Source organism: Vitis riparia, chromosome 6 (genome assembly GCF_004353265.1).
Source record: "Vitis riparia cultivar Riparia Gloire de Montpellier isolate 1030 chromosome 6, EGFV_Vit.rip_1.0, whole genome shotgun sequence".
In the NCBI taxonomy this organism is placed as follows: domain Eukaryota; kingdom Viridiplantae; phylum Streptophyta; class Magnoliopsida; order Vitales; family Vitaceae; genus Vitis; species Vitis riparia.
Genome location: NC_048436.1, coordinates 2,643,216 through 2,669,207, shown reverse-complemented (window position 1 = coordinate 2,669,207; position 25,992 = coordinate 2,643,216). Strand labels below are relative to the sequence as shown.

Here is a 25,992-nt window from a genome sequence, read left to right as displayed (position 1 = left end):
ATATTCTGAGATTCACCGGTGTTTCTTTTTAGACCTTTGCCTTTCTCCATCTCCTCCTCCACTCCAGGGCCCGCTGATTTGGACTTGCACTCGGATTTTGTTTTGAAAGCAAAAATGAAAAGGCACAAAATACTTTTAAGCTATATTTGGTGTCTGAAAATTTTGAGGAAAAATATAAAAAAATAAAATAAAAAAAATAAAATGAAAAAAAAGTTAAATTAAATAAATTATTTTTATATATTTTTTTCAAACTCACTTTACTTATTTTGCTTTATTATAATAAGATTAAATATTTTAAAAATATATAAATTTTAATTATATTTAATTTTTTTATAACGAAATCAGATATAAAAAAAATCATTTTTTTAACACTTTTTTTTTTTTTGTTTTATTAATATTTTACCAAACATATCTTAACAATATTTGATATATCTTTGTTAATGAACAATCACCAAATTTGAGATTTCCACTATGAATATGAGTTGCTTTTTCTATACTGGGAGTTATGGCAGACATGACCTTAGAGTCCTTGGGTGGGTGTGAGAGCAGCCTCACAATTAAAGACTCAGCTCTGCTACTCCAGTAACCGGTACCTATTTTTAATTTTTATTTTTTAAATATTTCTTTCGAATGTAAGAATATCATTATTTTCTAATGCTAATGTTTGGTTCTTAGGAAAGGGAAAATACAGGTTAAAGAAAATAGAAAGAAAAAGTACGAGGAAAGACGATGTAAAGGAAACGTGTAAGGAAAATGCGGCTAGAGGTCGGTTGGGCTTCTTTAAATGCAAACCGGCCCGGCCCAACAGTTGCAGCCCTGGTTCTGCAGCAAGACTCAAAAGAGTCTAAGACGCTGTCTCTGCTAAACCCTTTTGGCCACCATTCACAGCATAGGGAAGGCATCGAGGAAGCCAGGTAACTCTCAGGGTTTATGATTTTCGTGGCAATTATATGTTCTAATTGGATTTTCTTTGATTTTTATATGGGAAAAGCAAATATTGATTTGGGTGTTGTTGCTTTCAGAAAAAAATTCATATATTTTGATGACTACAATGATTCTGTGACTCCATCCCTTTGTGGGTTCTTTACAGAATAGGATGAAAATATTTATACATATGTTTTCTTATGCTATCTATTTTGGGTTTTATAATTGACTAGTCAAATCTGCTGTTAGCTATATGTATATATATGGTGTTCGTGAGGATTACTCGTGCCCATTATTAGGAATGCCTTTACGGTTGGTTGTTCTGTTGGTTTTGAAGAACTCCACCAACTACTACTGAAGAAAATTGGGGTTTAAAGAGGTTCTTGTTAGTGTTTTAATTAATTAGGGAAGAAAGTTATGGGTTTTGCTTTAATGCAGAAGATTAGCAAGGGCTTTCATTATTGTGTTTTTCCAAATGTCTTCCTATAAATCATTGGCAATTTTAGTGTCAATCATCGCAGCTTCAGGAACTCTTATCTTAGGTTGCTTTTTATGCCTGGGAAGCCATTTGATTATGTTTTATCAATAGCATGAAGTTTGATAAATATCATCGTGGGAAGCATAATATATTTGAAGTTCAATTTTAACATTGTTAGGATCATTGGCAGGATGTGAAGTATAAGTAGAACTGCCAACAGAAATTTCTTTTCATGGAATGATTTAGAGACAAACAAATTAAGCAGAGGTTTCGGTGTTTTTTACCCATATATATATATATATATATATATATAAACAGATGTAATGGGTTGAAAATTATTAAACATGCCTTTATCTTTTCCTGGATCCCAAATATTGGAATAGAATCATTTGGACTTGATCCACAATTACATGTCCTAGATAGAAGTAAGTTTTCTGATATTGCTGAGTTTGCATGCCTGGCACTGAAAACAGATAGAATGTGATTGTTGTTGTTGGATCCAGCAAATCAACGGATTGCTGAGAGGGATGGTCCTGACAATAGTGCCATCCCATTGTCATTGCTCTGCAGAGACATTGGAATGGAGACTTGCAAAAGCACATCTTGAATCATAGTCAAGATGATAAGAGTTCATTTTGTTCACACCCTCCTTTGATCATCTTCTCATGTTGAAATCTTTGGAGTTCCCAAAAAAGTGTATAGAAAATGTCACAGGAAGGAATTGAGTCAATTAAAATAAGCAGCCAAAAATAAATTTTGGACATAATGGTCAATGGACAAGTGAAGGATTTGGGCAGTATACTGGTTTTTCTTTTCATAATAGTGCATTAATGACCATCATCTAGAATAAAAGAAGTAGACCTATCAGAGGTAGGAGCTAAGGGAGGGATATGAGTAATTTTTGGAAGCCTTTAGGAAGATGTAAAGGCTGCAGGGTGGCAAGATGTGCAGCTGTGCTTGAAGAAAGCATGGATATTCTAATGAACTGCGTATTCTTTGGCATAGTGAACAGTCATGTAATTATAGTAGTTCTAAAACTGGTTAAGCTCTGGTCTGTTTTTGTTCTCTTTCACATTGCATGCAGGTACTTTTAAAATGATCTTGTTAATTTTTAAGCAGTAGAAGCATGAAATCTACTGGGTGCATCGAGGGGTGGGGTCTTTTTTGATGTATATATGGATTAAACATCTTGTTTAGGTGAACATGGATAACATAATGTTACTGCTGATGAAATTCTATTACAACTGATGATGCCTGAAGTTATTTGGCTAACTGGATTCGAGTAGCAATTGTGGTTGGGGCATTTTTGTTTACACTAGGAAAAACATTTAGATATTAATGTTGATTAAAGAAATATACTTGGCTTTGGACATTTTTTTGGTAATCGTGTTCTTACTTTGTTTTTTGGCTATCCTTCTGAATGATGTAATTTTTCTTTATTGGCAGAAAATAGGGGTTCCTTCTAAGACAGAAGCATAATGAGATTGGAGAAATGCTGGTTCTGTTCCTCTACCGTATATCCAGGGCATGGTATTCAGTTTGTTCGGAATGATGCAAAGGTAAATTGCCTCTTTCTTTTCTAGTTTCTCCATGAGTACTAAGATCTATGTTATTGCCATAGACTAGTGTACTATTATCTAAATGTTGTATGTTGGTACAATTAAAAGTTTCTTAACTAGGGTTCACAGTTCATGTTAGACAGCAGAGACTGGAGTTGAACTGAAGTGAGAGTCCATACAATTAGCTTGGTAACAATTTTAACATAAGTCTACAACTGGTCCATAATGCATCCCAACTCAAATCTGACTCAAGGAATCCTTGCATCCTAAATCCTATTTTAATGGCATGTTTACTTCATTCTTGAGGAATAAGAGGAAAGGGAGTCATCCCCTTTCCTGCGATTCTAACACTGTTTGATTCTAAGAAAGTATTAAGGGAAAAAAGTGTTAAGGAAAATTATTTTCTTATATTTGGTTTTGCTATAAAAAATACAAAACAAAATTAAATGTAATTAAAATTAGTTATAAACTTATGTATTTTAAAATTATTTAATCTTTGTATGGAAGAGTTAAAATAAGTGAAATGAGTTTGAAGTAGTCTATAAAAATAATTTATTGACTTTATATCTATTTTTTATTTTCTTTTACTTTTTTTTTTGCTTTTACTGTGCTTCTTTATTTTCTTTCTCACGCATTTCCCCTCAAATTTTCCAAGAACCAAATATAGCCCAAGTGTTTACGCTTGGAAACATGGTTCAAAGTCATGGTTGCAGTCATTGACTTGGAGGGTCTCGAGGGATATTGGTCTCAACATCTTGATTTGGTATTGGATGATATATGAAATAAGATAAATAAAAATTTTAAAAATTATAAAAATTGTCAAAAAAAACAATTAAATAAGTTTAAAAAATTAATAAAATAAAATGTTATGAAAAGTAGAATTGTTTAGAGAATTTTTAATATTGAAATGGAAAATAAACCCAACTGTTTAATTATAAAACTCAAATACAAAAAACTGAAAAGTTACAATTTATATCACATTAACATTTAAAACAATAAAATAACACATTATTACCATACAATTCATATCACATATATTAGCATTTAAAACAATAAGAGAATACATTACTCCCGTGTAATCAAGTCCCCAATTCTCAAACCCGGCTTCCTTTGTAGCACACAACAAAGTGGAGAGAGATAAAAGACCAACACTTAGGATTGTTGTCAATGGAGGACAAGGGACCTGATATTTCTCACTTGTCACCACAATGACACTGTTGACAAGAAGGCACTGTAGTACATTTATTGCAAGGTTAGCGATGAAAGGCCCTCAATCTCCTCTTTTTATACACCGCAAAACAGCCATGGGAATTGAAAATTTTTTCAAAGCTTCATTGGTGTTGTCTTTTTCATCATGGGTCTTCAATCATGGATTATGAAAAACTTTTCCTTTTAAAGAGAATCACTGATTTTTTAGAGATTTCTCAGTTTTGACTGTTGTATTGTGTTCTTTTGCTATGATTTGGAAGGAAAGGAAAAACTTGATTTTTGAGTTGAACCCAAGAATTTTTTGGCAATTAAGATGATTTGCCCAAGTCAACTCGAAATCTTGACCGAATCCACTGAGTTTAATTGATTCGTGGCTGAGTCTTTGTTTAAGATGGTATTGGATATTGAACTCGATGATACCTTGAAACTTGCTTGGAATCAACCTCAATGTAGGTCCTACTTTTAAGAAAACTCATTTCTCCAAAATGGAGAATGGATTTGCTTCATTTTTTTTTTATAGGTAAATAAGAATTGTATTAAAAGAAAGAAAGTATACATGCTTATACAAAGAATAAAAGAAGGCGTGAAGACACAAAAACTTGCTACTGTGCCCTACCAAGAGCCTACCCAATCCACAAAGTCTAACAACGATAAAGAACCATCCTCAATATACAGTCTAACCCAATTTAGGAGGGAGATGGATTTGCTTCATCTCAACCCTAAACTTATTCATTTTCTTTAGGAAATGAATATTGGGCTAAATGTTGCCCTTTTTTGCCCTTAGCCTATTGTTTTATCTTGTATCAATTAATGTGTACATATATTCTTTGAATTATATCTATAAAAAAAAAATGTGTACATATATTCTTTGAATTATGCTTATCCTAAATTATGCAGTTTAATTAATTGTAAAATATTACATATCATATTGCCCTTGAGGCCTTGCTCAAATGGTAATAGGGATGGGGAGGGATTGTGGGAGGTTTCAAGTTCAAGTCCCAATGGGGTCAAAATTTGACCTATAAAAAAAACATATTTCAATAAAAAAAAAATGCTTCTTAAACTATCAAATAATTTTCAATAAAAAATGATACTTTTATGATATTTTTATTAAACCTTTCAAAAAATTAAAAATTAAAATAGCTAGGGGAATGAGCAATTTTTTTTGCTTCCAATAATTTTTATTAATTTAAGATATTTAAAAAAAGAGACAAAGAAATTGAATATCTTAAAATTTTAAAAGAGTTCCATAGTAAAAAGTAATTAGAAATTTTTTCTAAAAGTATCAAGATTATCGAGTCATTTCTCATAATTTTTTGACTTTTTCTTGATAGGATAATATTTATTGGCATAAATTTGTTTTAATAAGCAATTTCTTCCCTTTGAAGTTGATTTGATGAAATAAATGTAGTATTTTCTGGACTAATGAGGTTCACTAAGTTTTAAATTTTTCAATGCAAGATGAACTTTATAAATATTTTAATAATTTTTTTGTGACTTGAATAATTTTTATTAATAAAAAAGAAAAATAAATTAAATATCTTTAATTTTGATAGTAGTTATAAAACAAGTAGAGAAAGTTTTTATTTTTTTTAAAATTTTTTATTTATCTAAAGTCCATTTAATCACACAAAATCATTTAAGAAAAACATAGTAAGTTTAAGAAATGAGTTCTATTCCTTTTTACATCCATTTAAAGTGTCCTTTTCTCTACAATCACAAAGCGGAAATTTTTTATATATAAGGACATTATAGTAAAATCATACATTTCCTTCACAGCTAGTAAACACTTAAAAAGAATCAATTTCATTCTTATTTCCTTTCGTAATAGTTTTGTAAACACATCAGTAAAATTCCGGATTGTGATTCTGATTTCTTCCATTCCCTATCCTTCTCATTCAGATTCCCTTTCTTTAAAAGTTTGGTAAATGGTACCATAGTGCCTAATATCAAGTACCTTGTACCGCATAAATATTCATCATGTAAAGACATCTTTGTTGGTGATTGAGCCGAATTATTTTGTTGGAAGTTCTTGCCTTCTCCATTTGGATTGTAATTAAGAAGGACCAAACTAAACTGATCCAAGTTCTAGTTGGGTCAGCCGGCTCTTTATTTAAGCAACAGGGATGCACCACAGTATCAATTTACAATCATTTTGTTTCTTATGTTACTGTAAAATATCAATAATGTGTGTTTTTTAAATAAAAAAAAAAAAAAAATTTAGGTTCCTAATATCTATTGAATTAGATTATCTGGTATTGGAGTATTGCTCTGCTCTCCCATGTTATCAAATCAAGTTAGGAATGCATTAATCACTGCTTGCAATCGTTTCTTTATTGCTCATAGCTCAAGTTCCTGATGGTAATCAATCTGCAGATTTTTCGGTTCTGTCGATCCAAATGCCACAAGAACTTCAAGATGAAGCGGAATCCTCGTAAAGTAAAATGGACCAAGGCCTATCGGCGGTTGCACTGCAAAGACATGACTCAGGTACACAAACTAATCTTCAATTAACCTTTTCCTGAAACAGTCCCATTTATATTCCTGTAATTATAGCCAAGAAAAACTAATGCGAGTTCATGTTTTTTCTGGGTCTGTCTTATTCCTTTTTAAAGGATTCAACCTTTGAGTTTGAGAGAAAGCGAAATAGGCCAGAGAGATATGATAGGAATGTTGCTGAGAATACTCTGAAGGCTATTAAGAAGATTGATAAAGTCAGAGTTGATAGAGAGGCCAGACACCATGCGCTCAGGTTTTTCTTTCTCTTCCTTGTCGTTTATTTCAGAGAGCATCATGAGGTAATATGTATCCTTAAATCCTAGTAACATTCATTGAATTTTTTCGGCAGAATGAAGGGCAAGAAGGCCAAGGAGCAGAGGGAAGCAGCAAAAGAGTTGGAGCAGAGCATCCACATGGTCAAAGCTCCTGCTGTGCTTCAGCAAGAGCCATCTCTCACCTTGCCCAAGATCAAAGTCAAGGTTTCCCAACAACAATCAGAGGAAAATCATGCCATGGAAGAGTGATTTCACTACTGGGCAATTTTGTTGCGTTTATATTTTTGTGTTTGGATGGTTTTGGAGCTCCAAGATCGTAATGGGAGGAACTGGAATAGTTTTATTGGTGTCTACAAAAGCTCATGATCTTGTTTTCTTTTCACAGTTGATGATGAGATAGCTACTGATTTTTTCTGTTTGTGGAATATTGGAAAACTGTGGTTTGAACATGAATTGTAATTTTAAATTATATTGAATCAAATCTCGTGCAGCAATTTTCTTCAATGGGTTGGTGTTTCTAATGGAGTCCATCTTGCTTATGAAATGGATTAATGAGTATTGTTTGAGCATTGAATTTGGCTTGTCGGAGAGGAGAGTAGATCCTCCAGAGTATTGTTGGGAGAGTGATGATAATCAAAATAGTAGATGTGATGAACCCTATATTCAAACGTCTCAGAGATGTCTTTTCTGTAGACAATAAACATGTACTATTGATAAATTATTCCTTCACGTTTTTATAAACTTAGAACCTTAAAAAAATATGCTTCTTTATCCATATATAAAACTAAATGACACATTAGATTATATGGTAACTTTTGTTTCAGGATGGGTTGATACCTATAATCTACCTTTAAAATGTGCAAATGGCACACAGGCTTTCTCCATCTATACGTCAATGTAGAAGTAAACTATATTGCAATCAAGGATGAAAAATATAAATTTTGATTTATACGTTGCTTATTCGATTTTATAGATATATCAGAAAACAATAGTGAAAATTTTGTGAATATATTAGAAAGTATCATAAAAAAAGTATTAGTAAAAATTTCGTACAAAATATCTATGAGATGAAAAATGATAAAAAAAACTCATAAAAACGTTAGTAAAATCTCTAAAAAGTGATATAAGAAATAATAAATATATTAAGATTATTTTGTTAAAGAAGGGTATATATATATATATGATAATTTGGTATATTTAATAATGTTTTTTAAAGTAAAAATTTGTTTGAAAATTTAAAATATTTTCATTTTTTTTATATTTTTTAAATATTTGTTTCAAAATAACTTTTATTATAATATAATTTTTCATATTTGTACAATTATATTTTAAAACTGTCACACCACTCCAATTTAGATTGAAAAATAAAGAAAAAGTAAAGTCAAATAATTTTCTTCACAATATACATATTTATGTATAGGAATGCAATACAATTAATTATGGACATCCGGAGAATATAAAAAAGAAAAAGGCTTTTCATAATTATTTTTTTGTTCATACACAATTGCCAACAAGAATTTGGTTCTTTTTACGAATTTGATGTTGATAAATCTGTCAATTTAGAAATTCATTTTGAACTATTGAACCTTCTCAAATTATTTCTTTTTAAGAACCAAAAAGATTTGTGCTAAAATAAAATAAGACAAATTTATTTTGTAAAAAATAAACTAAAATATTTCAAGTAAAACAAGTTTAGAATCATAATAATTAACTATGCCTTTAAATTTTCCCTTCCGTTTTGGAAACAGAAATAGCATGCACAGCAGGTAGCTGATAGCAGAAGCAACGGTCACCACACAAAAACCCCCGACCTGATTTTAGCGCGAAAACAACGAGAAGACAAAAAAAAAAAAAAAACACTCCCAAATGTTTTGCGCAGCACCCCATCTTCTTCTCCACAGATGCTTCTCCACATACACCAGACCCCACCCTAGCTCCATCACAGTCCGATCTTCTTCGAGCCTCCAAGAGATCCACGAGTCTACGCCGGAATCCAAGGAACAGGGAGGACTGAGCTCGCAGCTCTACGCCTCCACTCCCTTCCCTCCAATCAAGGTTGCGAAGAGGGTGGTGCTGGTGAGGCACGGGCAGAGCACGTGGAATGAGGAAGGTAGGATCCAAGGGAGCTCCAATTTCTCTGTTCTCACTCAGAAAGGTGAGGCTCAGGCCGAGACCTCTCGCCAGATGCTCGTTGACGATGCCTTCGATGTGTGTTTCTCCAGGTTTATTTTTCTTTCCATTTTCTAATATTTCCTTTTCTGAAATTAAGGAAAGTAATCTACAAGTTCCAATTAAACACGCCTTTTGTTTTGTTTCTCTGAAATTCCATTTCGGAATTGTTATTTAGAACTTGAAAAGAGTAGTTAGGTCAAAAGTTGCTTCCGGCTGTCTATGTCTCTAATTTTATTTGAATTTTCTTGATGGAATTTGGAATGCTTATCTAATTTTAATTTCTCTGAATTTGCGTTTGGAGGTTCAAAACACATGCCATAGATTGTAGATATTTTCTTTGTCAATGAAATTTAATCCCTGATGGCTTCTCAAGTGCAGCTCAGTTGTTTGCCTTTTTAGATTCTTAGTCTCTTAACTAGAGCAGCAATGTTTTTGTTTTTGTTTTTTTTTTTTTGCTTCAGCCCCCTGACTAGATCGAAGAGAACAGCTGAAATTATATGGGGTACCCGCAAGGAGGGGATCATTACAGACTCTGACCTGCGGGAAATCGATCTTTATTCATTTCAAGTTAGTTTGGTTTCTTACTGTTGTGTTGTTTTATAGGAAGGCATTTTTCTCTTCTTCTTTCTCTCTTTTTATTTGTATTTTTTAATATGCTTCAATGTTAAATAGACAAATAGATGGAAATAATATCTTAGACAAATGGTTGTGATTTGATTGGCTTCAGGGCCTCTTAAAGCATGAGGGAAAAGCAAAATTTGGTGCGGCTTTTCATCAATGGCAGATGGATGCTGCCAATTTCAATATTGATGACCATTATCCAGTGAGGGAGTTGTGGGCACGTGCTAGATGCTGCTGGACTAAGATCCTCACTCATGAAAGCAAGTCTGTTCTTGTGGTTGCTCACAATGCCGTTAATCAGGCTCTCGTTGCAACAGCAATTGGTATTGTTTCCCATCTTATTGTTAACTTGGTGCTTTATTATGTGAATTGCCATTTTCAATGTAGTTTTTTTTCCCTTTTCTTTCTGGCAATTAGGTCTAGGAACAGAGTATTTCAGGATTTTACTCCAGAGCAATTGCGGTGCAAGTGTGCTGGATTTCGCTCCACAAGCTGATGGTGGGCCTCCATATATTTGTCTTAATCGTTTAAATCAGGTATATGGTTTAATGCATAGAAACTTTAATATGCAAATTTTTACACTATTTTTACTTGGTTGCTTGGTTGTCTTTATGTCTGGGCCATGTCAATGATTTTAGGATAAATTCTCCTGGGTATGAACTCGAAAAGGATGACATGATTCAACATCTGCTTTATTTATTTGTTTGTCTTTGTTGTTTCATTTTATTTTATTTTTTAAAGTTGGAATTTCTGATGCCTTCGTTGCTTCAGGGTCTCTCTTTGCTTGTCTGCCAAAACTGTGTCCAAGTTTGACCAGAGCAATTGAATGGAAGTCATCTCAAAACAGTTGTACTGAATTGTGGTTTATTTTATTATTTTTGTGGGGTGCTTATTTGGGGATAATGTGATTCCTGGCAATCACTTTAGGGTCCTTTCTTTCTTAGCTGGCTTATTGGCTTAGAATGCATGGAGAATGAAAGTGCACATAAACACTTACAACAACTCAAACAAAACCTTGTCCAATTTCCAACCATCAAAACAGAAAGGAGAAAAAATCTAAAATGTTTTCCACCCTTAATTGGTAGGTTTTTTTGTCTTCCACATCACATATGTCTGTCAAATTGATATTGTTGATTATTCAAAAAGAGCTGTATTACATCAGTCCTTTTTCATCATTCAGATTTACCTAAGGTCATATTGTTCATTATATCAGAACCATTATTAATATTTCTACTTCGAAAAATAGATTGATTCATTAAGGTTTTAAACACCTAATTTTATTCCAACCAGGTTGATATTTCAGAGCATGCAGTTTAACCAGGCTAATTGGCAGACTACTGTATTGGCCAAATCAATTGTTAATTGGTCTTGAGTGGGTGGTCTTTTAAGTTTTCAGTGCATACAACTTTTTTCTCAAACATTTTGAAATTTCTTGTAAGTCTATGGGATATGTAATATTTGATCATTGGAAGCTTCAGTAGTGTGTCTTAGAGTATCTAAGTCTTAAACACTATACATTGGGCGTTGTATTGAGCTTTATCCAGATGAGAAACTTAGATTTCAGGGAAACAAGTTTAAAATGGTGCCTCTAGATCAGGAACCTTTAAAATATATGATACACGATTGTGTCTTGCTTAAATCATGTTTTACAAAAATAAGCTTCACGTCTATTATTGCAATCAGTTTATAAAAAAAAATGAAAGGATTAGGATCTAGTTCATCTTGTGTGTTTTTGTATCTTTCTAACCATCAAGTAGAATCCAATAAATAATAATTTGGGTGACTCATTCTAGATATCAATTTTCCAAGAAGATCATTTTTCTGGAGTATAACAAATCATTTATTTCAAATGTTCATATACCAAATGATTTATTTCAAATATTCTACAGTTTAAACACAATCAGTGTACCAGCTATAAGTTGAACATGTGAATCACCAGAACATATTATTCTTTCTTTGTAATTACGAATGTCATTTATTGTCTTTAAGTTGTTTAAGTGGCTCTGCATTTTTTCCTTGTGTGTATTTTGTGGACTAATTTTGTTGTCATATAATTGGCTTTGAACCATTGATGCAGACCCCTAGTTCACCTGTTGCTGGTGGAAGTTCTGCAGGCAGAAAAACCAGTAAGCGTATCATACTTGTCTGTCATGGATCACAGGCTAATACAGAGGTATGGAAAGGGTGACACAGATATGACATTGATTTTGTTTATATTTCATTGTTATTCATCTTCTTCAGTTCACTTGTTTGATCAGATGTGACTGGTTGGATTATCTAGGGAAATTAACAAAGAAACAACACTTTATGTTTCTTTCATTTCTGTTTGCATTTGTTGAAATTTTTACCTACAAGTGGTGTTGTAGTTTATGCTGTTTGATCAACACAAATATTATTGAGGACGGAAATAGCATGATGGATTGTAGAACCATACATTATACATTGCAATACCTAGTGCAGAGATATGCAAGTTTCTGGAGATAGCACTTTCAGGAATCATCTTTGCAGTTATCTTCTTCCTAAACTCAAAAATTGATGGGTGATTGTAGTTTATTTTCCCTGAATTTTGGTTTAACTGTTGTTTGGATGTTCAAGGACTGAACCTGATTTGAGAGAATGACCCTTGAATTGTGCTGATAGTATAGTTGTGAGCATGGAAGGAGAAATACCTTATTAATAAACCTTCAAAATCCAAAAGGAAGAAAGGGAAACCACAAAGAATAGTTGTGCAAATTAAGAAATTTTATGATACAATAGATGCAAGGTGCATAAAGTATTTTAACATCCAAAGTTACCAGTGTATGTACAAGTGAAGTTTGGAACTGCCCAAGACTTAAGGCAGTCTTGATAAACAATGGAATAGTTGTATGAAATTTTAGAAATGATCAGTTAATCTTATTTACACTCTTATGACTCATCATATCTGACATACATGCCTATAGAAGGAAATGCCAAGCATGTGTGTGTGGGTGTGAATGTGTGTGTTATCAGGTCTGGTGATTTATACAAATATTTTTATTTATTTTTCCTGGAATCCTAATTTACCTTAAAACTGCCAAGCATATATAGTAAAATAGCTGTTCAACATGCCTGCTAGACAGTGAAATGCTCACAAAGTCATATTTGAACTGCTTGACAGTCTCCTTAATTATTCTGCAGCCCTTTGGTTTATTTATTTTTTCAAATCCCAGTGCTTTAAACATCATCGTTAATGTTCAACAGGTCAGTTTTCCTAATTTAGGGGACCAACCAATGAACATGCTTGGGTTAATACAGGTACAACATCTATATCATTTGCATATTGTATTGTTTGGTTAAAAAGGAATATGATCTGATTTTCTTGTGCGCAAACACAACAGGCCCAAAAAACTGCAGAGCTACTTCTTGATTTGAAGGTGAGCTGCATAATTAGCAGCCCTAAGATCGCCTCTGTTGAGACAGCCACAACCATCTCCAGAGTAAGATCATCCTCAATGTTCTTGATCATCATATAACAATTCATATTCTTTCTGTTGAAATGAGTATCAAATTCCACTGCAGAGCTCCCTACTTATTCCAACTGGTTGACTTGCTTATAGGTGCAAGAAGCTGCAGATTGCTTGGGGGCTGATTGTGTGCCTCGCTATGTTGAGATGAAGCAAATGCAGGACCTTGATCTTGAAAAAATCCTTGGGCAATCAAAACAGGCAAGTATCTAAATATTAAATATTTGAGATTTTCCTCATGCTTTATTTAGTTGCTGAGGAAAGATACAACATAAAAGAACTTAGGATCTTATTACAATTTACATAATTATTGTCATGATTTTCAATTAGTTTTCTCCATGTTTCTCTGGAAACTAAATGGGGCATGAACTAAAAGAAAATGAATTAAATTTTTTCTTGACACAACTAGCCTTAGAGTTTAAAATGACCAAAATTGTGTTCATCTGGAAGATTAGAACCCAGCATGCTAGATTTTAGAGAATTGCATCTTGAAAGTGTCTATACCTGTTTCCACTTTGCTCTATTTACAATGACAAATGAGTTCATGGGGCTAGCTGAACTAACTACTCTGTTATCTTAAGTGTTTGCCTGAGTGTGTCTATTATTTCTCCATCACAGGAAGCCACCAAGGTCCCACAAAATCAGCCTGGTTGGATCAAGGGATTCAACGATGGAGTAATGACAGCATTGTGGGATCAATCAGGGAAGACCTGGGAATCTATATTGGAAGAACTCTCTGATGAATCCGAGCAACAAAAAGTTGTTGTAGTAGTTGGCCATCCGGCAGTTCACATTGCACTCATGGGGCGGTGTCTAAATCTGACCAAGGAATGGATGGGGTCATTTCATCTTGATGCAGGCAGCATCAGTGTCCTTGATTTCCCTGATGGGCCTGGCGGTAGAGGCGTGGTCCGGTGCATAAATTACACTGCCCATTTGGGAAGATGGTCAATACCCATCACGCGATCAACATCTGATGATGAAGAGTTTTAGCTGCAACCTGGTCCACTACATAAAGTGCGCTGCCATGGGGAGATGGCTATTTTCTCCTTACAAAATTAAAAAAGGAAAAAAAACCTGCAAGAAGTTTGTAAACTGTAACTATGTATATAGCTGTTCGGAAGATATACCTTCCATTAATAGGAATCTTCAGGTGGGCTGTGAAATGAAATGTTCGTCCTAAATGGAAAAATACAAATCTTTTTTTTTTTCTTCCTCTTATCATTGTCTCTTGTCAATATCTGTGGGCCATGTACATGCGAGAGTTCTCTTTTAGAAATTATATTTTATAATAAAATGTAAGTGTTAGAAAATAAAATATGAAGTTAAAAAAGGAAAGCAGAGAAAGAGGGGAAAGAAATGCATAGAGTTACCCACAAAGTTTACGGTTTGTCTTATAACTGTTTTAAAAAATAAATTTGAAAACCGCTTTTTGAATTTTGTAAAACAAAAGTCTATTTGAAAACTTAATCGTTTTTAATATTTTTAAACATATTTTAAAATAAATTCTATAACTAGTGTTTTATTTTTAATCATTTTATATGTTTATATAATTATTTCTTAAAATAGTCTTCAAAAAATAAGTAAAAATAATAAAAAATAATTAAAATATATTATCTGAAAATATTATATTTTTTATTATTAAAAATAAAAATACAAAAAACACGATTGACAATAAAAAATAGAAAATCGTTGTTGATTGTCAATTGTATTTTCTGTATTTTTTATTTTGAAAAACATAAAACAGTTCTAAAAAACATATCTCAAACAAGCCCTCACCTTTTTACTTGTTTCATGAGGAGAGCCTGGAGACTACTAATAACTTTGAACCCACAAAATGGATTGGCTGCTAAATCAGTAAATCATTGAAGGCGTACGGAGGCTTTGTTGGGCCCCCAAAAGGACTTCAGGAGGGTTTTACAGAGGTTTTAGGGCTTGCAAGCGAGCAAGAGCAAAAGAGAGAGATGGCAGCGTCAATCGGTGGTGGAAGATCCACATTTCTGCGAAGCATACGGAGAATCAGTAGAAACTCCACAGCCTCGTCCCCTTCCATTTCCCCCAATTTCATGCTTCGTCACACTCCAGTATCCTCTCCTCGCCCTTCCTCCCCTTCAAGGTTTGCTTCCTTTTTTTTTTTTTTTTGAACCAATTCTAAATCTTTTTATATAATCATCTTAACTCATCATAGCCTTTTGGTTCTTGTAAGGTGGCTGCCACGACAATTGAGCTCTCTCCTTCCCGTTCACAGCGCAATCGCATCGGCTTGCCTTGTCTCCAATCTCCCCGCGGAACCCACAACTTCCATTCAAGGTTCTCCCCCTTTCTCTCTCTATTCATTTGCTAATTGGTAGGGATGCAATAGATATTAGATGAATAAATAGAGTAAATGTAAGTTGAGGATTTTTTTTTTATAGACAAACAAAATAATTACATTAGCAGCGCTTCAAAGTACATCATATAGAAAGGGCGCCAAGAAACAAAGCTCAAAAGAAAGGGCAACAAAAACAACCGTTCCTTCAAGAATATCCTAACCAATCTATAAAATCTAACCTGGTTAGGGAACCCCATCTATAGACATCCTAACCCTTAACAAAAGATTATGAAGAAATCTGAATTTTAGTGCATGATCAGACATTTTTTTGTTTTCAAAAGATCTCCTGTTCCTCTCCTTTTGGAAGGGTGAAAACACACACGTTAGGATAACCCTCCATACTCTCCTATGAGTGTTATCCATAAAAGAACAATGCCCACCCTTAAAGGGTTTCTCTTACCAGACTTGACATTACCAGTGCAATCCCAAACTAGGAAAACCAAATTCCATGAGCCTCTAGTTCAGGCACAATGCAAAAGAATGTGATGGATTGACTCTTCATCTTCCGTACAGAGAAAGCATCAGTCCACCAAAGACCATCCTCTTCTTTGCAACTGATCCAAATTCAAAATTTTTCCCCAAGAAGCTTCACATGCAAAAAAAATCTACTTTAGTGGGAACCATCGAGTTCCAAATTGCCATCATAGGAATGCTTTCACTCTTTCCTGCCCAGAAAAGTATAGAAGGATTTGACTAAAATTTACCTGTCTGTCTTCCTTAGCCCTTCTCGCAGCCTTACCTTGAAGCCTTAAGGGGAAGACTCCAGCTCTTTACATCTCCCAATCATCCAGATTCCTTGAAAATGAGAGTTCCTATACCCTTTGTTGCCTAGATGATCCCAAAACATCCATCACCTAATCATCCTTTGTCAAAGCTATGGAATATAAAGAGGGGAAAGACTCTCTTAGAGTTGAATCACCATACCATTTATCTTGCTTTTCAGGTTTTCCTTTTTTTCTTTTTCTTAGTCATTCATGGGTCATTTCTATCCGATCATTTGATATTTGTGGATTTGTCCAACTCTGTCTGTTTGTGTCTCTTTCTTTGCTGTTTTGGGGGTTGAATTTCTCAATTTCAGGGGCTGATTTTCTTATGCTGGTCATTCTGTTAAAATTTTTTTGTTCTTGCCTTCAAGTATTTGCTGGATGGACAGGGTGAATCCAAGCTTATATTTGACTAAACAGGCAGTTATTGCTATGATCTATTTTTTCATTTTTTAATTTGTTTTTCCCCCCTTCAATGACAAGGAATGCTTTCTATCGGAGAAAAAAACTGAGTATGATGGCATGGCTGCAGGATGCATGATTCCAGGAAAATGTGCAATCACTGCATGAAACACTATTCTACCTAATGATGTGACTATCTCTAAGAGCTATATGTGACATTCATGGTCGGTTGAATTACATCATATTCATGAAATATCCCTTAATTATGATGTTCTCTGAGCCCCAAAGTCTAATTTTCTTCAAGTTCTCGTCAAATAGTAGGAATCTCTATCTTACTAGATGTCTATTCATGTAGCGAGTTAGAGTTATGTTTAAAATAGGGTTCATACTTATTCCCAAAAGGTCCTGCCTTGATTTCTGAGGGGGAATTCAACCCAATTTGCCTGTGCTTGCCTTCCAGGGAGGAGGGGGACATCCACTTTCAACATATGATCCTCTTCTAGTTGTGGTTATATCGGTATTTTCAGTCATTAGCAGTGATAGTAGACAGTGCAGTGTCTTGGGACTTCTTTGTTACCACCATTTTCTCAAGTTTTTGCAAGTGTATAATTTCTGTGTTATACTTAATTTTCATGACCTTTTCAACTCCCTTGTTTTACCATTTTCTTAATATTCTTAATTGTCTAACACTTGCAGAAGTTTTAATTGATTTCCAATATATAATCTTTTAGCATTTTCATGCTTCTTCAACTTCTTGTTATCCATTCGTCTAAACTTTTAAGAAAAGTTTTCAAAGTTCTCACTTTTTTTTTTCTTCCTGTTTTTGTATTCTCAAACTTAACTAATTAATTGGGTTTTAAGTATCCACTATCATCATGAGTGTTAGCTTTTGATATTTTTTCATTAAATTCTTAAAGCTGTATCACCTTCAAAAGGTTCATCATTTTTTAGTTTTGTGTTTTTATTTTCCTAGTGTCCTGGTAATGTGTCAATATCTAATCTCAATTTCAAAGTTTAGATTCTGTTATTGGTATTTTTTCAACATAAATCATCTGATATTTTATTCATGGAAATGCCATTATGCTTGCCTAAACAATTCAGTGTCCTGGAAATATCCAACAATGCTTGCTTCTAGAAAGTAGGGTAATGTTATTTAGGAATATTATTCTGAAGCTGGAAATTGGATCCACTTAGATCTCTTAATTGCTGGTGATTGATCAGACATAAAGGGAGTGGCTATATGTGTTTTGAATTCTATATAAGTTTTTTAAATGTCTTGTGGGTATGAACTTGTTTCATTTTTTTTTTCTATAGCATTCACAGGACTACATCCATGGTAGCCATGGAGACTTAATCTTCAAAAATGGATTAGTTGAGTATTGACAAAAACCATATAAAACATGCACAAGAGTCCATTCTTTAAAATCTGTTTAGCAGCAAGTCTGTAGGTTAGTTGGTATATGGAGATGGCCAAGTGGCCAAGTGGTCAAGAAATTAGGAGTCTGAGCCAGATGAAATTGGATTGGGTTTAGGTATGCTTCAATGTTTTGATATTCTTGTGTGCCCTCCTCTGAATGCAAATCCTTAAAAGGAGATGACCAAGTGGCAAACACAGTAAACTGGAAGTATGCATGTGAGAAAACAAAAGATGCAATCTACAGCAGCCACAACCCCACTCTAGAACTTGGAGCACAACCATTCTATAAAAGGGAGATGATTCTTGCTATTGATCAGCTGATGAAAGGGAGGAGAATCTAGGTTATTTGATGTAGTTTGTCTAAGTTGCCTATCAAGAAAAAAAGAAAAATTTTAGTTTGTGCAGTCAATAGGAGGAAATGATTAACAACATCCTTATCCATAGTAAGGTGGCTAGAATCCCCTGGACTTGTTATTTACCATATCTGATATTTCATAGGTGTTGCCTTTTCCAGTTAAGGAGCTGGAATCTTCTGGACTTTGTTGTTTTTCATATTAGATATTTCATGGATGTTGCCTTTTCCAGTTAAGGAGACATTGCCAGGCATATAGGATTTGTAGGCAAGTGGAAGTGGAAAAGCGTGGAAAACTGTCTCACTGAGCTTATTTTGGTGAATATAGAAGAAATAGAACTGTAAATTTTTTTTAGAAGATGTAGCTGTCAGAGCTGAGAGATTTTGTCCTAAAGTCCTTGTCCTCTTCGTCTAGGGATTATATGGGGATGAAATTCACCTTGTATGGATTTCATCAACATGGTGGAGTTGAGTTCTTTGGGTACTTAATATATACTTCTTGTATGTCAGAGTTTTCCCTTGCCAAACAGGCCTTTTTTCTCTGGACTGTATTCTGACCTCACAGGGTGCTGCGGGCATGTACTACTGCTGTCTATCCTCCAAGAAATTAAATATCTGGTTTTGCATCTTAAGATTTGTTCCAATGAGCATTGATAAGATCCGGTGTCCATGATTATTGAATTGATTTAAGTTGGGCCTGGGTAATTTTTCTTTCAAATTAAGTTGATAAAACATAACCTAATTGGTGGGATTTTCCCCTTAACTTCGTCAAATTTCATTTCAACTTCCATTGGTACACAGCTAGAGTTCTGGGTGTATTGGGCAGGACAACTTTTAGGTTATAGTTATTTTTGCCATCTGGAATAGAACTACATGCCACAAAAAGTAGCATTTCTCCACCAGGAAAAAAAAAAAAAAAACTAGCTATATCCTTTCTATATGTTTGGAGGCATCTTATGCTCCTCAAGAAATTCATTGTTGTTACTGGGAGAAATGAGATTCTGATGTTAATTTGGTTTTCACTTGATTACAGGTAGATTTGCGAACTATCTCAGTCCCATCTAGCAGTGGGTGCTCTCAACGGGCTCCTCCTTCACATTAGTGCTTTCACTGTGAAGAGATCGAGAGGGCTCTTTTATTAAATTGTGATTAGTTCTTTATGAAAAATGAGAATTCAGCTCTTCAAGGTGTATTGCTCAATTTTGTTTTCCCATCTGCAATTTAGTGTCAAGCTTATGGTATACCTTGAATATTTCTCCTCCTCTATATAGGAATTTGTTTAATTTTGATATGAATGAAATAATGTCATCCCTTTGTTCCCCAGGAATATCATGTGAAAGCAAGTCTTTGTTGAGGCCTTGCTTCTGGTTGACAACTAAAATTAAACATGAGAGGCTGTAATGGGCCAAATATGATATTGTGATGATTACAATGTAGAATGAGATTAGATTGTGTAAATGTGTGAATTTTCACTTCGTTTTCAGGAAACAAGAATTACCAAAAAGCCTTCTCTTTTCACATGCTTCTTGACACATAATGTCTAACAAAATACATCTTTCTTTTATTTGCAATTGTTTCACATGGTTTTTAATATGTATGATTAACAGTGCATCCTTTTTGATAACTTTTTTGTTAGGACACAGACATTTCAATGTATGGTATTATGAAAGCATTCTCATGGACGACAACATTTCCTGTTGTTTATATGGCATGATATATGGTATTGATGCTAGACGTGCAAGCTAACTCTGAGATGACATAAGGAGCATAGACAGAAAACTTAAGGGAATTTAAAGAGTCACTTTCATAATCTTATGGCTTCTATCAATATATCTCTGTGTCGTTTCCAATAAAAAAAAGAAAAAGAAAAAATCTTATGGCTTCTACTAACAGCTTGCAAGAAGCAACAAAGCTATAAAAGTCCTAGTTGCTGTATAATTTAATATCTTTGACTTAGGGGTAATTCATTTATGGTGATGTAGGGCACTGCATTATTTTAATTTGTCTTTTTTAAATCGGATTGGCTTGAAGAAAACTGAGATTGCACATGCTATTAGTGGATGAGATGTCTTGTGATTTTACATTTACCAATATTTCAAGCTGATCAAATCTTTAATGAGGTTACTTGGTTATGCCTTTTGATATGATTTTTAATTTTCATAGTACATTTTTGTCGCCATCTTCAAGTAAATTGCTTACAAGTCATCCTCAGAGTTGTCTTAGAGTGCACCCTAGATATGTCTTAAAATACTAGAAATTGTTTAAGCTTAAAGGGCAATTAGGAATTTTTATTAATACTTCTAATTAGCATGTATGTGACTTGGAATAATGAAGATTAGTTAGTTTCTTGAATCATTTAGTATCATAGATTCTTAACACAGCAGAGTTATGTGCCTCTTGATCATCTTGGAAAATTGTTTATCTTTCCTAACAACCATACATCCAGAGCAATATTTGTTGACTAATTCTAAAACTACCATACTCTGAGAATTAGAGAATCCACAAGCTATATAGATCTTTGATATATGTATCTGTTGAGGTCAGCACAACATGCACATCTTCTCCTGTCAGTTTTTCATTTGTTTATATCATACACTTTTATTCTCTCCAGCCTGCAATTTATAGGTTGGTGTGCAGCAACTGCCATCTATATCTATGAAACAGTGGGCTATGACTCTTTTTACCAGGTCATGGAGCTGATATCACCACAGGTTGCAGTGATGGATGTCATACTACTATTGCTTGCCAACCAAGAATAGATTGTTACCCTGGAAGGCCTTACAGACAGGTTAAGGGGTAGTACATGAGCTGTCTGATGTTCTCTTCCACTTCATATGCATTCTCTGAAGTTGTAAACTAAGTGGGTCATTTTCAAGATTTTACTTTCTGGGCATGTGAAAAGTGTTCCATGGAATCTAATACATCTGTGACTGGAAAATCGTTTCTGGGCACTCTCTTTCTGGTCAATAAAAGATGCTTCAAGTTCTTGTGGGTTGGTAGGAATTTCTAGGTATTATGTGAGGCCAAAAGAGTGGATTTTCCTTTGTGGGATTCCGTTTTTCCTTTGGATTGTTGCCTACACGTTTCTTGTTGGTTTAGGTACTTGCCAACTAGTGCTAGTTGAACAGACCCTGATGCTGGAAAAGAGAAGTTTGGAATCCATCTTTTTCTGCAACCTAACAGTGCACAAAAGCTATTACTGGAATAACATCATGGTAGGAAAATCTTTATGGTACATGGATTATTTAATTGGAATCTATACAATCAGTCAGGACTCATTCAGAAATGTGGTGAGAAACCGGTCCCAGTGATGGGAATGCGAGCAGGGTTCAATGGATGGATGCCTAACCTGGAGGCTGGTAAACTTGACGAGGGCTCGATCATGGAACAAATATTTTTGGTGGGTCATGAATCAAGAGACTGAATCCAAGAGTCGTAGTTGGAGACAATCATAACCCTTCACCTTTTTTCTCCCATAACCAGATTTGTTCACCATATTCAGTACTATCTATTTGGCCATTATAAAGGAAGAACATGCCCTTGGACCCGACCTTCTGGGGTCCATATACCCTAAAAGCACTTATGCCCAAACACCGGTAATAATTCCTATTGAATTGTTATATGCTTTTATGGCAGATTCTCCACCCCACCCCCCTCTATCCATTCCTCATTCAAACTTCCCTTCTCTCTCTCATTACATCTATGGGTATCTGCACATTTAACTTTAAATGATAACATAACACCTTCATCATCTGAGTCACAGAGCTTTTCTTTCTCTCCTTTCTTTTCATCCTTCCCTTTTAGCTTTATAGACTTCAAATCCCAGCCAGTTCTTTTTTCTTTCTCTCTCCTCTTCATGCAGCTTTAATCCATACCACTGTTGGCTCTCACTTTCCTCTCCTTTAATTTACTGTATCTATAGCTATGTATATAATTCATTTATGGTTTATTTCAGTGGGGCAAAGAAAGGAGGGACCCAACTGACCTAAAGCTTGAAAAGGCTCATGGGGAGGTTTTCATTGAATTTAATGTGCCTTCTTCCCCACTGTTACGGTATGATGATTTGTATATTGCAGGATGTAACAAATACATCACTACTGAATTTAATAGTCAACCTCTTTGTTATTTCCTTTTTTTTTTTTTCAATCTTTTTTGATATTATTTAACATATAAAGGAGATAAAAAAGGGGAAACAAAGGAAAGTCTATAGCTCACATTATTCCTTGCTTTTAATCATAGGTGTGTTGGGAGCAGTTGGTGTGTCTACAGATTGGGTTTTTAATTTGTGGGGTCAACATTCACTATCAAAATCATCTCAGTGCCCATTTTATTTTAATGTAGTCTTTTGCATAAAATCACCCTACAGGTACTTCTCATCCACATATCCCCCAAAAATCAACTCATATTTCTCTAGTTGACTGTTATCAAGCAAGAATTTCACCATGCTCATTAGTCTAGTTTAAGAATTCTGTCATTTTAGGTGTAAAAAATAAGGAAGTCAGATTTGTTGAAAGGGTTATTTAACCAACAAATTTCCTTGAGAAATACAACCCATTAGAAAACCTTGAAGTGGTTTTGCCTCTGATGGGTACAATTTTTGATTGATAAACTAAGGTCAATGCTCTCATGTCACAACCATTTGCTAAAACCAGCCCAGGTCCAACTTCATTTTATATATGTTTTATTATTATTATTATTATTTTGTTTTTATCCTCTCTTAGCTTTTAATATCTCAGATGAACTGGCAGAAACAGTAAAGAAAGAAACCTTCGAGGTTTCTGTTTCAGTCTTCCATTCTATTGTTGCTTATAAGATGCAGGTTTTAAGTAGAGAGAGAAACCATATTTAATACACATGGGCTTGCCAGGAACCTGGATTTCATTGCCTTCCTTCCATTTAATTCCATCTGAATTTCTACCTTAGAGAGATGTGAAGGAAGAAAGGCAGTTCAAAGTGCCCATCTTGAGCCTTGCCTAATTCAATTTCTTCATTTCCTCTAAGCAGAAGCCTAAAGAGAAGCACCCAATTCTCTGGTCTTCAGATCTCTCTCTCTCTCTCTCTCTCTCTCTCTCTCCCTTTATCATCTGCAAATTCTCATATTTCTCTCCTTGGATTGTTTTCCAGAATGAGAGACATAGCTTCTTGTTTTGGCGAATACTCAGTAAATGTATCAGATTCTTCTTGTTCCAGCTATTCAAACAATGCTTGCCTCTCTCCAAGCTTGATTCCTTCAATCCAAAATGCAGTCACCAGTGTCTACAAAATCAACCTCTCTACTAAGAAAAAGCTCCTGATCTCAGTCACCTGGTGCAAGAACCAGCTGGGTCAAGGCCTAAGTATAAACTTGGGGGATGACCCATCTGCTGCTTTCAAACTCAACACAAATTCTCGCTTATTTAGAAAGAAAAAGGGCAACAAATTGTTGGAATCTGATAATTTGAAGATTGAAGTCTTCTGGGATCTCTCTATAGCCAAATATAACACTGGGCCTGAACCTGTTGAAGGTTTCTATGTCATGGTCGTGGTTGATTCAGAAATAGGCCTCCTCCTTGGTGACATGGCTGAAGAAGCTGCAACCAGGAAGCTCAAAAGTGGCACCCCAGTTGCCAAAGCCTCCCTAGTTTCACGGCGAGAGCATTGCTCTGGCAACACCCTTTATTCAACCAAGGCCCAATTCTGCGATACAGGGACTGCGCATGACATTCTGATCAAGTGTAGCGGAGAAAATGAAGGACTAAAGCATCCAGTTCTATCCGTTAGTATTGATAAGAAGGTGGTAATTCGGGTAAAGAGGCTGCAGTGGAATTTCCGGGGCAACCAGACAATTTTTGTTGATGGCTTGCTGGTTGATCTAATGTGGGATGTTCATGGCTGGTTCTTCAATCCAGCATCCGGTTACGCCGTATTCATGTTTCGGACGAGAAGTGGGATGGACAGCAGGTTGTGGTTAGAGGAGAAGTTGTTGCAGAAAGACCAGGACAGACTTGAATTCTCTTTGTTGATCTATGCCTGTAAGAGCTTATAAAGAAACTGACTTATTCATGTTTGTTTTCTGGATTCCTACTCTCTCTCTCCTCCAATTCTATCTTTCAAAATTTTCCCCTTATTTCTTGAAAGGAAACACTTAATTTTTTTTTAATCACAAATAAAAGAAAAATAACATGGGGGTGGAGACTTTCCAGTTTGCAGAAATGTGATCAATAAATAGAACACTGGTTGCTTTCTCTTTGACCCAGAATGGAACTGAAACTTTCCAAATTAAGGGGTCTTTGATTTTAGAGTGCTTGCAAATATGTGAATAAAGATGATGGTTATAAGGTTGAAAACACCCAAAAAGATGAACAAAAGCCCATATGAGCTTTTCTGGATTTTGACAGACAATGGAGATTTCCAAAGGTGCTTTTATGGATTTTGAAAGATTTCAATGAGGATTGCTTTAAGCCTTGGGACACAATAAAGTTGGAGAATCTCTTGATTATGATCAATGCATTTAGACCTCACAACTCTCATTTATCTATTTATGTATTTATTTATTTTGTTTCTGTTCCTTTTTGTGTTTGTTAGAAATCTTCCCACTGCAATAAACATATATTTGGGGTAACTGGTGATTTCTCATACATTGGTGAGCTACTGCACATCACATCTTTAAATTCATGGATCCTCCATACAAGTTGAGGAAAAGAAATGGGAATTTGAACTAAAAATTCAAAAACAAAAGCATCTTTTTTATTCAGGAAAAAGTACTATGCCTAAAAGTGACAAGTAGTTCTCAAATCCGGAAGCTGCTTTCTAAAATTTATGTCCAACGTAATTTTTCTTTAATTTGTATTGCAACTTCTTCTTTTGAATGTGGAAAGCTTGTATAACTGTAACAGTTAAGCTTCAAGTTTGTCATCACAGTAGGCAAAATTTGTTTTCCCAGATGAATGTTATTAATAAGATTTCAACTTTCTTACCAGTTCCTGTTTCTTTCTTTTGGGAATTGGAGGGTGCTCATGTCCTCTCCATTGTTTGATGGTGAAGTGGTAAGATTCCAAACTTCTTTTCTTCTCAAGTCTTTCTCACTGGCCCCATCTGGGATCCAACCCGGAGTCACATTGGCTAGTGTTGAAGCAGCCCCAGTATAATGGTGATGTGGTCCACAACCTCTAGAACACGTTGTCTTTGCTGGGTTTGGTTTTATTTGCCAGAGCACTGAAACACCAAGTTCCGGACAGACAATCTCTGTTCAACTTCTGGAGCGTTAAACATGTCACTTGGCTTGAAGCTTGATGGTCTAGTACTGTATTTGGCTTTTTTAATGGTACTATTACCGGCACCAGAAGGCACCATTGGTCTCTTTCTCAAGACCAGTCTCCCTGATACTAACTTCATTTATAGTACTTGGATAACTGTATTAGGGGGGAACAAACAGCTGAGGAAAGTTGAACAGGTGGTGGTTACAAAACCCATCTTCATGTTTGA

General features: G+C 34.7%; 4 protein-coding genes across 4 annotated transcripts; all 4 read left to right on the top strand.

Moving 5' to 3' along the window:
* The first annotated feature begins 807 nt into the window (after positions 1 to 807).
* Positions 808 to 7,448, top strand: LOC117915879 (probable ribosome biogenesis protein RLP24). Its single transcript, XM_034831619.1, has 5 exons — positions 808 to 914; positions 2,849 to 2,961; positions 6,547 to 6,660; positions 6,786 to 6,922; positions 7,019 to 7,448. Exons 2-5 carry the CDS (start codon positions 2,881 to 2,883, stop codon positions 7,191 to 7,193), a joined length of 507 nt encoding a protein of 168 aa, XP_034687510.1. The 5' UTR covers positions 808 to 914; positions 2,849 to 2,880; the 3' UTR covers positions 7,194 to 7,448.
* A 1,322-nt stretch (positions 7,449 to 8,770) lies between these two features.
* On the top strand, positions 8,771 to 14,443 carry LOC117915602 (probable 2-carboxy-D-arabinitol-1-phosphatase). The gene is made up of 9 exons (XM_034831201.1): positions 8,771 to 9,166; positions 9,578 to 9,683; positions 9,844 to 10,060; positions 10,155 to 10,273; positions 11,815 to 11,910; positions 12,960 to 13,013; positions 13,097 to 13,195; positions 13,316 to 13,423; positions 13,841 to 14,443. Exons 1-9 carry the CDS (start codon positions 8,811 to 8,813, stop codon positions 14,213 to 14,215), a joined length of 1,530 nt encoding a protein of 509 aa, XP_034687092.1. The 5' UTR covers positions 8,771 to 8,810; the 3' UTR covers positions 14,216 to 14,443.
* Positions 14,444 to 15,058: 615 nt separating this feature from the next.
* LOC117916792 lies at positions 15,059 to 20,001 on the top strand. The gene is made up of 3 exons (XM_034832965.1): positions 15,059 to 15,338; positions 15,429 to 15,532; positions 19,562 to 20,001. Exons 1-3 carry the CDS (start codon positions 15,187 to 15,189, stop codon positions 19,591 to 19,593), a joined length of 288 nt encoding a protein of 95 aa, XP_034688856.1. The 5' UTR covers positions 15,059 to 15,186; the 3' UTR covers positions 19,594 to 20,001.
* A 2,708-nt stretch (positions 20,002 to 22,709) lies between these two features.
* Positions 22,710 to 24,591, top strand: LOC117916791. The gene has a single exon (XM_034832964.1). It carries the CDS (start codon positions 23,654 to 23,656, stop codon positions 24,551 to 24,553), a length of 900 nt encoding a protein of 299 aa, XP_034688855.1. The 5' UTR covers positions 22,710 to 23,653; the 3' UTR covers positions 24,554 to 24,591.
* Positions 24,592 to 25,992: the final 1,401 nt, after the last annotated feature.